This window comes from Eleutherodactylus coqui, chromosome 8 (genome assembly GCF_035609145.1).
Source record: "Eleutherodactylus coqui strain aEleCoq1 chromosome 8, aEleCoq1.hap1, whole genome shotgun sequence".
Classification (NCBI taxonomy): domain Eukaryota; kingdom Metazoa; phylum Chordata; class Amphibia; order Anura; family Eleutherodactylidae; genus Eleutherodactylus; species Eleutherodactylus coqui.
In genome coordinates, this window is record NC_089844.1 from 23423753 (window position 1) to 23440308 (window position 16556).

A 16556-nucleotide genomic window follows, 5' to 3' on the forward strand; every position below is an offset into this window, starting at 1 on the left:
TGTAACGTGGCAGAGGAGGGCGCGCGCACATGTAACGTGACAGAGGAGGGCGCCGGCACCAGTAACGTGACAGAGGAGGGCGCCGGCACCAGTAACGTGACAGAGGAGGGCGCCGGCACCAGTAACGTGACAGAGGAGGGCGCCGGCACCAGTAACGTGACAGAGGAGGGCGCCGGCACCTGTAACGTGACAGAGGAGGGCGCCGGCACCTGTAACGTGACAGAGGAGGGCGCCGGCACCTGTAACGTGACAGAGGAGGGCGCCGGCACCTGTAACGTGACAGAGGAGGGCGCCGGCACCAGTAACGTGACAGAGGAGGGCGCCGGCACCAGTAACGTGACAGAGGAGGGCGCACACCTGTAATGTGACAGAGCAGCGCGCACACCTGTAACGTGACAGAGGAGGGCGCCGGAACCTGTAACGTGACAGAGGAGGGCGCACACCTGTAACGTGACAGAGGAGGGCGCACACCTGTAACGTGACAGAGGAGGGCGCACACCTGTAATGTGACAGAGGAGCGCGCCCACCTGTAACGTGACAGAGCAGCGCGTGCACCTGTAACGTGACAGAGGAGCACGCGCACCTGTAGCGTGACAGAGGAGGGCGCGCGCACCTGTAACGTGACAGAGGAGGGCGCGCGCACCTGTAACGTGACAGAGGAGAGCGCGCACCTGTAACGTGACAGAGGAGCGCTCGCACCTGTAATGTGACAGAGGAGCGCGCGCACCTGTAATGTGACAGAGGAGGGCGCACACCTGTAATGTGACAGGAGCGCGCACACCTGTAACGTGACAGAGGAGCGCGCACACCTGTAATGTGACAGAGGAGCGCGCACACCTGTAATGTGACAGGAGCGCGCACACCTGTAACGTGACAGAGGAGCGTGCACACCTGTAATGTCACAGAGGAGCGCGCGCACCTGTAATGTCACAGAGGAGCGCGCGCACCTGTAACGTGACAGAGGAGGGCGCGCGCACCTGTAACGTGACAGAGGAGCGCTCGCACCTGTAATGTGACAGAGGAGCGCGCGCACCTGTAATGTGACAGAGGAGCGCGCCCACCTGTAATGTGACAGAGGAGCGCGCACACCTGTAATGTGACAGAGGAGCGCGCACACCTGTAATGTGACAGAGGAGCGCGCACACCTGTAATGTGACAGAGGAGCGCGCACACCTGTAATGTGACAGAGGAGCGCGCACACCTGTAATGTGACAGAGGAGCGCGCACACCTGTAATGTGACAGAGGAGAGCGCACACCTGTAATGTGACAGAGCAGCACGCACATCTGAGCGCACGTACAATACAGAGCGCAAATTACAGCCAAGTGTAAATGAGAGTGCCAACAGAGTGCCCAGTGACACGTCACACTAGAGGGCAGGAGATGCCAGAATATTCTTAATATAACGAGACGGGGTGATTATATGCTTCATTATTGCGCAGCCGTTCCGGTGACAACCACTGACGGGCGGCAGAAGAGCGGAGGCGGCGCTGAATGTTGTGTGTGAGCGCCAGGAATGTGGGCGCCCCCGGGGACCTCGAATGCCCGGCGCAGGCATTGTGAATGACAAGCTGAAATCGCTCTTAAATAATTCAATTCCTTGTCAAGAAGATGCCAAGAATGGCGGCAAAACCCACTACGCAAATCCCCTCGTGACTCGCAGACGGTTTATTTTTAGGAAGACTTCTCAGAGACCTGAAAATAGCAGCTCAAATTAAATGTACAAGATGTCGGGGGTCCGAGTCCTGCAGAGCGTTAAGCAGTGTTATCTGTGAGTCCTGCAGAGCGTTAAGTAGTCTTATCTATGAGCAGTGTCCTGCAGAGCATTACGCAGTGTTCTCTATGAGCAGTGTCCTGCAGAGCATTACGAAGTGTTCTCTATGAGCAGTGTCCTGCAGAGCATTACGAAGTGTTCTCTATGAGCAGTGTCCTGCAGAGCATTATGAAGTGTTCTGCAGAGCATTACGCAGTGTTCTCCATGCAGTATGAGCATTGAAGTGTTCTGTATTAGCCATGTCCTGCAGAGCATTGCGCAGTGTTCTGTATGAGCCATGTCCTGCAGAGCATTGCGCAGTGTTCTGTATGAGCCGTGTCCTGCAGAGCATTGCGCAGTGTTCTGTATGAGCCGTGTCCTGCAGAGCATTGCGCACTGTTCTGTATGAGCCGTGTCCTGCAGAGCATTATGCAGTATTCTCTATGCAGTATGAGCATTGAGAAGTGTTCTGTATGAGCTGTGTCCCGCAGAGCATTGTGCAGCGTTCTGTATAAGCCCTGTCCTGCAGAGCATTGTGCGGTGTTCTGTATAAGCTGTGTCCTGCAGAGCATTGCACAGGGTTCGGTATGAGCTTGTCCCGCAGACCATTGAGCAGTGTCTTGCAGAGCATTGTGCAGTGTTCTGTATGAGCCGTGTCCCGCAGAGCATTGTGCAGTGTTCTGTATGGGCCGTGTCCTGCAGAGCATTGTGCAGTGTTCTGTATGAGCCGTGTCCCGCAGAGCATTGCACAGTGTTCTGTATGAGCTTGTCCCGCAGAGCATTAAGCAGTGTCTTGCAGAACCTTGAGCAGTGTCTTGCAGAGCGTTGTGCAGTGTCTTGCAGAGCGTTGTGCAGTGTCTTGCAGAGCGTTGTGCAGTGTCCTGCAGAGCGTTGTGCAGTGGGATGTGTGGTCTTGTTACATTGTATCACACAGCATGCAGCGTTACACATTGTGTCAGGCTGCAGAGCAATTAGTCACTTCTGTACATCAGAGACCTCTGCGCTGTAAATATTTTATCAGGATGTTGGGAGCAGCGGACACTCAGAGCCCGAGCCGCGGCCGTTATGGCGGATCCAGCCGTAATCGCTATATAATCTGACCGAGCAGGTGTCACCGCCGGCCCCCCAGCATGAAGTGCCCCCCTCACAGACGGCGTGCCGCCGCACAGCCATCCGCGGGGACTGCAGCTTCATCTCTGAGCCGCGGCAGGAAAACGTCTTCCTGTTCACGGAGGCGAGATCTAAAACCCCATTAATAAAAACGCCCGTTCTAACAGTCGGCGCTAATGGATCCCAGGAGGATAATGTGCAGCCGGGAAGCACTGAAAGGATGCGGATCAGGAGACGAGAAATGAAGTCACAGAATATTACACAGCGGTCCGCAGATCGTCACGTATCGTCAGCAGTCGTACCGGAGGAGTCACAATGTGCGCAGCATTTACAGAAGCAGGAATGGCGCAAAGCATGACACACGGCTCATTCATCAATACTGTCTAAAGTGCCCGAAGCAACCAATCACAGCTCTGCTCTCATTGCTGAAACTGCTGTAGTAAAACGATAGCTGCGCTGTGATTGGTTGCTAGGGGCAACAGGGACAGCTTTCCTTTTAGCCAGTGCTGAAAACGAAGCCGAATGTGTCACAGCGACCCACACAACAGAGCAGCGATAATGGTGCAAACCCGTGACAACTGCAGCGTCTCTTCACCCCCCAAAACTGTCACATTCAAGGTCATCCTTCTTATTTACTCAAATACCCAAAATAATTGAACCCTAGACTGACCATTCAGAACCTGCGATACAGCATAACCCAAACAGATGTAGCAGAGCTCAACTTTTCTAATAGATGTATCTTTTGTGTACCTGCAGTCCTATGTAACCCCACAATTAACACAGTGATTGCTGAGGACAGATGATGTAGTAGATGTGACCCGCAGTCCTATGTAACACCATGGATAACAGAATACAGATAATGTAGTAGAAGTGACCTGCAGTCCTATGTAACACCATGGATAACAGGATTCAGATAACGTAGTAGATGTCACCTGCAGTCCTATATAACACCATGGATAACAGGATACAGATAATATAGTAGATGTTATCTGTGGTGTTACATAGGACTGCAGGTCACATCTACTATATTATCTGTATCCTGTTATCCATGGTCTTACATAGGACTGCAGGTGACATCTATTATATTATCTGTACTCCTAGAGTTATCACTGTGTTATCTGTGGTGTTACATAGGACTGCAGGTCACACAGTGATAACTTTAGGAGTACAGATAATATAATAGATGTCACCTGCAGTCCTATGTAACACCATGGATAACAGGATACAGATAATATAGTAGTTGTCACCTGCAGTCCTATGTAACACCATGAATAACAGGATACAGATAATATAGTAGATGTGACCTGCAGTCCTATGTAACACCATGAATAACAGGATTCAGATAATGCAGTAGAGGTCACCTACAGTCCTATGTAACACCATGGATAACAGGATACAGATAATATAGTAGATGTGACCTGCAGTCCTATGTAACACCACAGATAACACAGTGATAACTCTAGGAGTACAGATAATATAATAGATGTCACCTGCAGTCCTATGTAACACCATGGATAACAGGATACAGATAATGTAGTAGATGTCACCAGCAGTCCTATGTAACACCATGGATAACAGGATACAGATAATGTAGTAGATGTGACCTGCAGTCCTATGTAACACCATGGATAACAGGATACAGATAATATAGTAGATGTCACCTGCAGTCCTATGTAACACCTCATAATACTATTATACAACCATGACCTCCTCTTTGTCACCTACTTTTAGCCCTATAGGATAAGCTTACGGCAGTAGGTGACCCGAGGAGGCCAGGGGTGTCAGTGTTATACTTACCTTCCCCGTCGTTCTCCCAATGTCAGCGCTGAATGCCTTGAGCGGCGCCAAGTAGTCCGACTGTTCTAATTGTATAATGGATGGACTACGCTTCCACCGCTGACCAGTGGGGGCCGTTTGGCACTTTTCGGTTCCTTCACAAAAATGGGTCAGTTGGATCAGGAGATCTTCCCTGCCCTGTTCTGTTTCTCTTTCACAAAACGCAGACCTAGAAGCGCCAATTGCGGCCAGCGCCCGCATACCTAGAAGCGCCAATTGCGGCCAGCGCCCGCATACCTAGAAGCGCCAATTGCGGCCAGTGCCCGCAGACCTAGAAGTGCCAATTGCGGCCAGCGCCCGCAGACCTAGAAGCGCCAATTGCGGCCAGCGCCCACAAACCTAGAAGAGCCAATTGCGGCCAGCGCCCGCAGACCTAGAAGCGCCAATTGCGGCCAGCGCCCGCAGACCTAGAAGCGCCAATTGTGGCCAGCGCCCGCAGACCTAGAAGCGCCAATTGCGGCCAGCGCCCGCAGAACTAGAAGCGCCAATTGCGACCAGCACCTGCAAACTTAGAAGCGCCAATTGCAGCCAGTACCTGCAAACTTAGAAGCGCCAATTGCAGCCAGTACCTGCAAACTTAGAAGCGCCAATTGCAGCCAGTACCCGCAGACCTAGAAGCGTCAATTGCGACCAGCGCCCACAAGCCTAGAAGCGCCAATTACGACCAGCGCCTGCAAACCTAGAAGCGTCAATTGCAGCCAGCACCCGCAGACCCAGAAGTGCCAATTGCGATCAGCACCCGCAGACCTAGAAGTGCCAATTGCGATCAGCACCCGCAGACCTAGAAGCGTAAATTGCAGCCAGCGCCCGCAGACCTAAAAGCGTCAATGGTGGCTAGCGCCCCAGACCTGGGAGCGCCAATTGCTGCCAGCGCCTGCAGACCTAGGAGCGCTGATTGCAGCTAGCGCCGCAGACCTAAAAGCGCCAATTGCGCCCAGCACCCGCATACCTAGAAACATAAATTGCAACCAGCGCCCGCATTCCTAGAAGCGTCAATTGTGGCCAGCGCCCGCAGACCTAGAAGTGCTGATTGCGGCCAGCACCCACAGACCTAGAAACATAAATTGCAACCAGCGCCCGCATTCCTAGAAGCGTCAATTGTGGCCAGCGCCCGCAGACCTAGAAGTGCTGATTGCGGCCATCGCCTGAACTTGCTAATCCTTTTTTTTCCTTCGGAAATCAGATGATTTTTATTCCCTTTTGGATACAATTAGCTCTTAATTTCCACCTGTATCAGTATGATCTCCACGGCACATGGCGTCACCCAAATAATCAGAACTAGTTCTAATCAAATCATAATCTCTCAGAATCAAATATATATATTTAGACACCTTCTCTCCCCTCCAAATCCCATCCGCTCTCCTCTCTGCCACCAGCGCTCCATGCGGACCATCCATTACAGATCAGACCTTCCTCCACAAGTCAATCAGCTTGTTTTGATAGATTTTCCTTCCCAAAGATCCAACCTCTTACTTTTGGGACAAGATCTCCTCCTGTCGCAGCGGCACCAACGGGCAGTGACCCGCTTCCACGCCCGATACATACGATGCTCCTAGGCCCGTCGTCAATACCCAGTATACGAGTTCTGGAACGACGACCGATACCGACCAGATCTATAACTACCTCTCGTACCGCATTCCAAATTCGCACAATGTTCCCCGCCCCAGACAACAAGCGTCGCATCGGCGCCATCTGATACTCGGGGCTAAACAACCGTCATGGAGTCCAATGACCTCTCTGCACTAAACACGTGTGATACTTGCTGACCCTCAGATGAATGTCACTGCAATCACAACACTGCGGCCCGGTAATCTTCACCAATATGGCGGAAATCTGTTTCCCCCCATTTTTCTATTACCTTTATTGGGAATTGCTTTAACCCCTTAAGGACACGGCTAGAGATGATCGAACCTACTCAGCCACGCCCCTTTTTCGCCCGAGCGCTGCGATTTACGAGTACTTCCGTACTCGGGCGAAAAGATTCGGGGGGCGCCGTGGGTGAGTAGGGGGTTGCAGCGGGGAGTGGGGGGGGAGAGGGAGAGAGAGAGGGCTCCCCCCTGTTCCCTGCTGCTATCCCCCGCTCAGCTACGCCTCCCCCCGCCCCCCGAATCTTTTCACCCGAGTACGGAAGTACTCGAAAATCGCGCTGCTCGATCGAGTATATTCGCTCATCTCTAGACACGGCCCTTTTTTCCCATTTTTGTTTTTTCCTCCCCCTTTTAAGAAATCATAATTTTTCTTTATCCCTCGCCGGCGCTGTCTGAGGGCGTGTTTTCTATGGAACGAGTTGTATTTTTTAATGATACTACCGGATATAATGTACTGAAAAAGTTTTAAAAAATTCTAAGTGGAGTGAAATGGAGAAAAAAAACTAAATCCCGCCATCTATCGGTGCGTCTTGTTTCTACGGCGCACAAACGGCAACAAAAATGACCTGATAACTTTATTCTATAGTTTGTTTCTTTTTTTGCTGAACTACTTTTAATTTTTTTTTATTATTTTCTGTCGCCATCTTCTGACCGCAATAACTTCTTTATCTTGGAGATGGAGCGACCAAACAGCACAATGCTGGTGTAAATAATGCATTACTTAGGGATCGCTGCGTCCATAAAAGTCAGATCTATCAAATGTGTGTTTTTGTTTAAATTATTTAGATTATTTTATTAGAAATATGGCAAAAGAGTTTTATTTTAAACTTTTATTTTAATAATTTGTAAAACTTTTTAAAAGTTATTTTTCCTTTGTTTTTTAGAACCTGCAATGCTTTGATCGCTCCTGCAGTATGATGTAACGCCATAGTATTACATTATAAGGTGATCGGACGGGCATTCTATCAAGCCATGTCATAGGCACAGCTTGATTGGCATTCAGCTATGATAGCCCTGGGGCTTCCAGAAGGCCCCTGGTTGCCATGACACCTGCACGGCAACCCGCCATCTCATCGATCGGGGGATTTAAATGCCGCTGTCAGAAATGACAGCGACTTTTAAAGGCTTAACAGCTCTGATGAGCCGCATGGCTTATCAGAGCTGTTGCTGGTGGGTGTCGGCTGTAAGAAACAGTCGGCAGCTGCGATGTTTGAAGAGAGATCTCTCTTCATACATACCCTGACGCTGCAGGACGTAACTGTACATCCTGTAGCATTAAGGGGTTAAATAGTAAGGAAGCTTTCGTCTATATACACACGATATTATACCCCTCGTAGCTCCAGATCACACAAGAAAATTCACCAAAGGGCGTTGAACCCTAAGCACAGATACCGACCGCCCTGAGTAGCAACCGTGTGCCGTAACTGAAGGAACCTATAAAAAAGGCCCCCAAAGTGTACCACCAAGTCTAACAGCATGACAAGTCCAAGTGCCGTCCGCAATCAGCGGTGCTCTGCCGGTGTTTTACAGTGGAGAAGTGCTGCGATGCATCCTTACAGAGTATATTCCCACAGGGCAGAATCTGCTGTGGACACTTTGCTGTAATTACGCATTGACGCAGAATATACTCCCTCATTTGAGGAGGTGGAATCCGCACCGCCAACTCCAAAATCCATTCTGCAGGTCGATTTCCGCACGGATTTTGAGCATGTTTTTTTCCACGGCGCGCGGATGAGATGTTGAAAGTCTTTGCTGCTGCTGTAAATGCCGCCGATTTTCTGTATGGAAAGTCTAGGTGGAAAATCCATGGCAAATCCGCCCCGTGTGAACACGGCTTCAGGCTGTATTGCCACATGGCGTTCCTATGGCAGTAGGCCTCATTCACACAACTGTTATTTTGACTCTAAGGAGGCACATCGAAAAATAGCGTCCACTAGTAACAATAGTGTGCTATGGATTCATTCAGACGAACAGCAAAATATAGGACACAAGCTCGTTATTTCAACGCCTGAAATTTCGTTGTGCGCTAAAAGATAGGTCTTGTACTATCTTTTGACAGAACAACGCAGGAAGCTCCATAGACTCCTATGGGTGTCTATGGGAGCCGTCTGAAAAAGGGAGGGAGAGGGAGTTTAGGGGCGGCTAGCGCTGCTCAACACTGTCAGGTGCCTCCAGTTCAGGCATTTAAAAGTCAGTAAAGTAGTTCTGCCAACCGAGGGATTTCGGGGCTGCGGCATTATTTCCCCACTGTTCTTTGTTCATCCGATTTTCGGCAGAGTTAAGCCTCATGTCCACGGGCGGATCGGTTTCCGCATTCAGGAACCCGCAGTTCTCTACTTACCCGTCTGGGTCTTCATCCGTGGACATGAGGCCTTAGTCAGAATTTTTTAGCGTGGCTCACTCTGCAGAGAATTGCTGCTCGTGTGACATCAGTAGTGATGCTGAAAACCACATGCGATTTCCTCACAGGCTTTCAGTGGATCAACGTGTATGGGTACCCAAATCCAGTCCTCTGTCCCCCAGCAGGTCAGGATTTAAGGATTTCCAATAAAGACCACATAACATCACACCACCTGAGGACATCCTGAACACATGGCCTCCTAGGGAACTGGAGGTCCGGCGTAGAGCATCACATGGCTATACATAGAGGATGGGGGTCTCACAAATCCATCTCATTGCTGGCAGCCCTTCCCTCGCCCATCTTACCTTCTCCGCATCCTGTTCAAACAGCCTCAGCTGGAAGCACTGGTCCAGTTTGAGTTTGCGCACGTGCCACATCTGGTGGAGGTGTTGGCGCGTGGAGTGCAGCTTGTCCAGGAGGCTGGTTATCTTTGGCACCAGACTTTGGAAGTCGGCCCCTCCTGGGATACAGTTCCTGCCGGAGAAGCCGTCCCCGCAGCGGATGCACTGCAGCAGCCTCTGACCGTCCCGGTCCAGCTCCTCCACCGGAGCCTTCATCACCTTCTTCTTCAACTGCGTGTGTTCATCTATCAACCTCCGCGAGCCCTCAACGTCCACCGGGAACTCCTTGCGAGCCAGCATCTCCTGCAGGTCCTCCAGGCGTGACAGCAGGTGCACAGCGCTATTGAAGAATTCCTCCAAGGAGACTCGCAGCTCGATCCATTCGTCATGATTGTAATCCAAGGAGCCGTCAAACTCCTCCGTCAGCTGAGAGGGGTCCACCAGCTTCGTCAGCCCTTCCACCGACACCATGCTCGTCTGCGCAAAAGAGAGATGCGAGATGTTAACCAGCGTTATGGAAATGAGCGCTCTCCAACCGGCACAACACTACCGCTCCCAGCATGCTCCAACAACCGGCAACCATGCTGGGAGTTGTAGTAGCGCCACAGCTACAGAGACTGATGAGATGCGTGTATCACTATGGACGGATACATTTGTGTTTACTGTATACCGAAACATTGTTACAAGTGAGCAAAGTCAAGATGTCCTATTACCAGACCCTGATTCCACATCAAGCTGCATGGCCGATCCATGGCCCTAGACTACATAGTGCTGATTTTTTTTTGCATGCGGCTTCTAGAGAATTACAATCCCCTTATGGATTCTGTCATGCGCACATGTCCTTCTAAAGACCGGTCTCTAATTGTAAGCACCTCTGAACACTCTGCTGGTGTGAACGTTTGCTATGGTTATCATGTATAATATAGCATGTTGTCCCCTACTTTTCTTATACTCCGATCATATCCAGAGCTGCATTCACAATTCTGCAGATTTCCTGTCACCAAAGAGAAGTGCATCGTGGGAGCTCAGATGATGGTGACAGAAGCCGCCCATGAGGGTTGACTGCAGATTAAAGCAACCCTCCAGTCCTAGGGACAAAGCCTGTCCAGGAATCAGAGGGAGGGGGATTATATTATCTGCTGCCGTCCTTCCTCCCCGGAGCCCCCTGTGGTGTTCCCAGATGGCCGCAGTGCTCCTGTCACAGTGCACTGGTAGTCTAAGATACGGCATGTTGCTTTCCGATTGGCTAGCCATGTTCAGGTGAGCAGCACGGACCAATAAGAGCAGCATGAAATGTCTTAAGACTACCAACACACCACCAGTGCTCAGTGTGAACCGGGTGGTCCAAGAATCGCCACACCCATCATGAAACAACGCAGAGGGGCCCCAAAAACCAACGGAGAGGAGGGACGACACAAGGTAACATACCAACCTCACTCTGATCTCTCGACAAGTTTCGTCTCGGGACCAGAGGGTCTCTTTAAGCACCATATGTAATCTCAAGGACTGTGAGCGCAGCTTTGGATGTGACTGGAGGAATGACTCAGGATCACTAAATCCTTACACAACTATATATGGAGATATCAGGTGAGATCTTGCAAGTAGCAATGCATTCAATCCCTCGACATATACAGCCTGCAAACCAAGTGGCCAAACAAGCCCCCTTTCACAGCCCCCCCACCACCCCCACCCTCTAGAACACGTACCTCAAAGATGAACTTGGAGCTGCCGAAGTTGGTTTTCTGCTTCTGCCAGAAGTTCTCGGGCTTTATGATGAGCGCCACGTGGATTTCCGCCGGGAAAGCTTCCTGCAAGGTCTTCAGAAGAGGTTTGATCAGGTCCCACTTGGATCCGCGCATATCGATGATGACCGTGAAGCCGCGCTTACAAACATCCTCGCTGTGGGGGAGAAGTACAGCGATTATCACATGATACGGACGTTATCGTACGGCACGTCAGATTCTCCAGCTTGTGGCCACTTATCAGGAACAATCCTGATGAGTTTACGATGGTTAATGATAATAGTCTGTAGTACTAAGAGCGGCGGATCTGATGACGGATACTTGTTATTCCCCGCTATTCGCTATAAAAGACTGGGGAATAATTGACTATAAAACTAGTGAATATAATCAATTGCTCCCTGTTATCAGCCACATTATTTATTCTATACCAGCTCAGCGTTTTCCCTACGTCACTTTTATTTCCTATGGATATCCTCTTATAGCGCCCCCGGTGGACCTACGGACACCACATGCAGCAGGACCTCACCTTGGCACACTGGCTAGATATGTCACCAGCCGGCGCAGGTCTTCTTGTCGTATCCTGTCATGGTTACTACGTGCCGGAAAGGTTAGGATTGGGCCTCCTCTCTTATCGCGGCCTCCTGGACACAGAGACAGAACATAAAGGGTTACACGCTGTTCCCTAAGTAACGGATATTAGTCGTTAGTGTAAACATTGTTTTCTCTCCGCCTTCTATTTCGGGCTCCTTTAAGTGTTGCTATTTTTGGTAAGGGTTTGGCACCGCGCCATTTCTCAAAACCTTCCGCGGCCTCGTTCCCTCTTCTACACAATGAGATTTATGTTGGTAATTCCACCAGGAAAACGGTCACTCCGCATGAAGTACGAACACAAGGCCAGGAGAACCTGCTTCTATATTAACCAGTGGAGCTCCAGCCCCCGGCCCTAGGCTCTGACTATTGGACATTGGCCCCTGACTCTTGAACCCCGGCCCAAAAAACATTACATCAGCCCCTGAGCTCTGGATTCTGAACCCAGGCCACTGACCCTTGACCCCTGAAACTTGACCCCAGCCCCTAAGACCTAACCGTGGCTCTTCAGCACTGTACTCTGGCCCTTGAAACCTGACTCCAACCCCTGAGCTCTGGACCCCGAATCCTGAACCCATGCCCTGAGACCTAACCCTGGCTGTTAAACCCCAAGCCCTAACCACAGTCTCAATGCCTATGAGCACTAACCCAGAACCCTGATCCTTGACCCCAGCACCTGACCAATGATCATAAGCCCCGCCCCAGAACTGTAAACCCATCACGTGAACCCGGATTCCAGCCCCAGAGCGCCAAACCCTGAATCCTGGCTCCTAAACAATGACTTAATCCTCTGAGACCTAACCCTGGCCCTGAGCTCCAGTCCCTAAACTGTAGCCCTGACCCTTAAACATTGACCCCCTGAACTCCAGACCCTGAATCCCAAACCCATCCCGAGACCTAACCCTAGCTCCTAAACCTCAGCCCTCGAGTCCTGACCCCAGCACCTAAATCCTGGCCCCTTACCTCTGATCTTGAGCTCCGGCCCCTTAGCCCTGACCTGTACAAAATGTTTGATGAATGTCTGCCAAGAGCGCAGCTCTGGAGTCAGTCTTCGTCTCAGAGATGAGTGGAGACTGAAGAGTCACAGAGCCGAGGGAAGGAGGCGGCAAAAGGAGACCCCAGAAACCCAAACTCCGGTAAGATTCCTCCCCAAAGTAGTTACATGTTCTGAAAAACACTCCAGAAGTGATCGCCCGACTCTCAGGGGGTTCTGAATTAAGATCTGTCCTGTAGACGTATGTGAGAGAGGAACATAGGCAACATGTAACAGCCAAGTGCCCCAACTGTGAGAACAAGACTGGCAGGGGGCTTTACTTTACCCCAAGGACAATATTAAAGGGCACAGACCAACTATTTAAACTCTAATGTCCAATTAATTAATCACACTAAGTCATGTTGTATCTTGGTGCGTAATCCGGATGGACGGCGTGCATTGAAGTCAATGGAAGCTGTCCGACTAGCAGCCCATCCCCAACGGACATTGTGGACAGGCCTCAGGTACCCGTGGCATCACCTTGCGACGGCGCAGGAAAAACAGGAATTTTAAAAAGAACTCTGTATGTCCGACAGCGAGTGTCCGCGGCCATCCGCAATACAGAAAAGAGACGGTACACGGGGCCGCCTGGCGGGGTCAGGGCCGGATTCCACTGCAGGCTCCTGCATGTGGAATTTGGCTCGCCCGTGTGCAGCCGGCCGAAGGCAGATCTACAGGTTTGCCCGACCCCATGATAATATAGGGAGGGGCTGATGTATAGATCCCCCCACACCAATAACATGGGACAATGCAGGGAGGGGGGGGGGGAAGATGTATAGATCCCCCCACCCTAATAACATGGGACAATGCAGGGAGGGGGGGGATGTATAGATCCCCCCACCCTAATAACATGGGACAATGCAGGGAGGGGGGGGATGTATAGATCCCCCCACCATAATAACATGGGACAATGCAGGGAGGGGGGATGTATAGATCCCCCCACCATAATAACATGGGACCATGCAAGGAGGGGCTGAAATATAGATCCCCCCACCCCAATAATGTGACAAAATGCAGGGAGGGCTGATGTATAGATCCCCCACCCCAATAACATGGGGAAATGCAGGGAGGGCTGATGCATAGATCCCCCCACCCCAATAACGTTGGACAGTGCAGGGAGGGCTGATGCATAGATCCCCCCACACCAATAACATGGGTCAATGCAGGGAGGGCTAATGTATAGATCCCCCCCGTCCCAATAACATGGGTCAATGCAGGGAGGGCTAATGTATAGATCCCTCCACCCCAATAACATGGGACGATGCAGGTAGGGGCTAATGTATAGATCCCCCCACACCAATAAGATGGGACGATGCAGGGAGGGCTGATGTATAGATCCCCCCAACCCAATAACATGGGTCAATGCAGGGAGGGCTGATGTATAGATCCCCCCACCCCAATAACATGGGTCAATGCAGTGAGGGCTGATGTATAGATCCCCCCACCCCAATAACGTTGGACAGTGCAGGGAGGGCTGATGCATAGATCCCCCCACCCCAATAACATGGGACGATGCAGGTAGGGGCTGATGTATAGATCCCCCACCCCAATAACATGGGACGATGCAGGTAGGGGCTGATGCATAGATCCCCCCACCCCAATAACATGGGACGATGCAGGTAGGGGCTGATGCATAGATCCCCCCACCCCAATAACATGGGACGATGCAGGTAGGGGCTGATGTATAGATCCCCCACCCCAATAACATGGGACGATGCAGGGAGGGCTGATGTATAGATCCCCCCACCCCAATAACATGGGACGATGCAGGTAGGGGCTGATGTATAGATCCCCCACCCCAATAACATGGGACGATGCAGGGAGGCCTGATGTATAGATCCCCCCAACCCATGGCACAACGCACCCCACACGGCCCATATGATGGTAACAGTCAGACACAGACGATGTTCAGATGTGATATTACGCACCAACTTCCTGATGTCGTCGCGTGTTCAGGCCACAGAGGGTTAATCGGGACCACCTCGACCCCCCAGGACACTTGTAGTTTGGTATCAAGTGATCCAACGCGGATCGTAATCCCTATAAAAGCCACGCAGAAGCTTCTCAAGTGCGCAGCCTTCTGCGGATTACCAGATTATCCCGGATTACAGCAGGTTATTTAACCGGCACATCTGGCTGAAGAGATAACAGATCCTGAACCGGGGCGGCGGGAGAGTGAACTCTGCTCACCCCGGGGGGACGAGATAACGGGTGCGCGATGGCCGCCAGAAGTTGAGAATTACCTCTGTGCTAGAGGAACCAAACCGAGGAAAACCCCGACACGAGCGGATGCCAGATTACTGGACGTTTCTGCACTAATGAATATAGGGACCAGTGTCAGCAGAGAGAGGCCCGCGGTGTGTACCGCGCACAGGGGGGGGCCCGCGGCGCATCGCCCACAGAGGGGCCCGCGGCGCATCGCTCATTATTCTGCTGGAAGCAGCCATGATAGAAACACATGTGGCTGCAGGACGTCCTGAACATATCGCTGAGCTGTCATTGTCCTCGTACCACTACTAGGGGGGCTGACCTGGATTAATTGCGGAAGACAACCCATTCCCGTCTGTAGCGTCCAGTTTCATCAGTCACAACAGCATTGCAAACAGAGGCGACAGTGGGTGTCAGAGGCCGGACATGTAATGGGGGCCATGAGACCAATTGTCCTTCAGCCAAGCGCCTGGAAATGGTTCCGACAGACACAGGGGTGTAACGATGGCGCCCCCTGTCTCTGGATGACGGACAACCAATAGTTGGAGCTGCTAGTGCTTGTCAGTTGGTTAGACGCTCCTCTCTACTTGTGGTCTGTAGGGGGCGTCCTGAGCCCGGTCACCTTGTGTGCCCCCATCCACTGGTCCCAACAACTCCTAACAGTCTGGTCAGACGCTCCTTTCTACTGGTGGTCTGTAGGGGGCGTCCTGAGCCCGGTCACCTTGTGTGCCCTCACACATCCACTGGTCCCAACACCCCCTAACAGTCTGGTCAGACGCTCCTCTCTACTGGTGGTCTGTTGGGGGTCCTGAGCCCGGTCACCTTGTGTGCCCTCACACATCCACTGGTCCCAACACCCCCTAACAGTCTGGTCAGACGCTCCTCTCTACTGGTGGTCTGTAGGGGGCGTCCTGAGCCCGGTCACCTTGTGTGCCCCCATCCACTGGTCCCAACACCCCCTAACAGTCTGGTCAGACGCTCCTCTCTACTGGTGGTCTGTAGGGGGCGTCCTGAGCCCGGTCACCTTGTGTGCCCCCATCCACCGGTCCCAACACCTCCTAACAGTCTGGTCAGAACGGCCGGTGGCGGACAATTCATGGATACGACCATCCAGCTTCTCACACCCCAATAATGCGCCCCTCTCAGACTCTGGTAACGGGGTGACATCTCTTCTCTGCGCCGTAGAGGCATCTAGTGGTCAACAAGCTCTACAAGTGGAAGAAGAGGTCACCACACACAAGGAGCCTCCGAGAGCCTCTTATAGGCCAAGGGGGGAACCACTATTAGGGCCTCCGACGACAAGACCGTCCATCTAATCACCACAACTCTCATCATCTACACATCTGCAAGACGAGGTCTAAATGCAAAAAGACAACTTCTTCTGGGGGACGGATATTATTCCCTCCTCATACTATCTATATACCCCTTTGCAGTACATAATGGATGGCATATCACACATTATTACACACTGTACCTGAGACAAAGGCCACTTTTTCCTTCAGGGTGGGCAGGACATCAGTAGCTTTCAGGCCATCATTCCGGAAAGAGCCTGAAAAAAACAGAACAAGACTGAAGCGCTCGATCACACATAATACATGAGAACCGTGACATTCCTCCGATGATAGAAGATGGCCAAATACAACCACTAGCCAATAAGAATGAAGGATCTACAACCAAC

General features: G+C 51.5%; 1 protein-coding gene across 4 annotated transcripts in view; it reads right to left on the minus strand.

Moving 5' to 3' along the window:
* Positions 1-16556, minus strand: part of KALRN (kalirin RhoGEF kinase) — a 282007-nt gene that overhangs the window by 171147 nt on the left and 94304 nt on the right. For all 4 annotated transcript variants that reach the window (XM_066575309.1, XM_066575303.1, XM_066575305.1 and 1 more), the window contains exons 2-5: positions 16353-16427; positions 11576-11690; positions 11014-11206; positions 9272-9784 (exon numbers count right to left, since the gene is read on the minus strand). In XM_066575309.1, coding sequence (XP_066431406.1) covers positions 9272-9784; positions 11014-11206; positions 11576-11690; positions 16353-16427 — 896 coding nt within the window. The remainder of the gene's footprint in view (positions 1-9271; positions 9785-11013; positions 11207-11575; positions 11691-16352; positions 16428-16556) is intronic.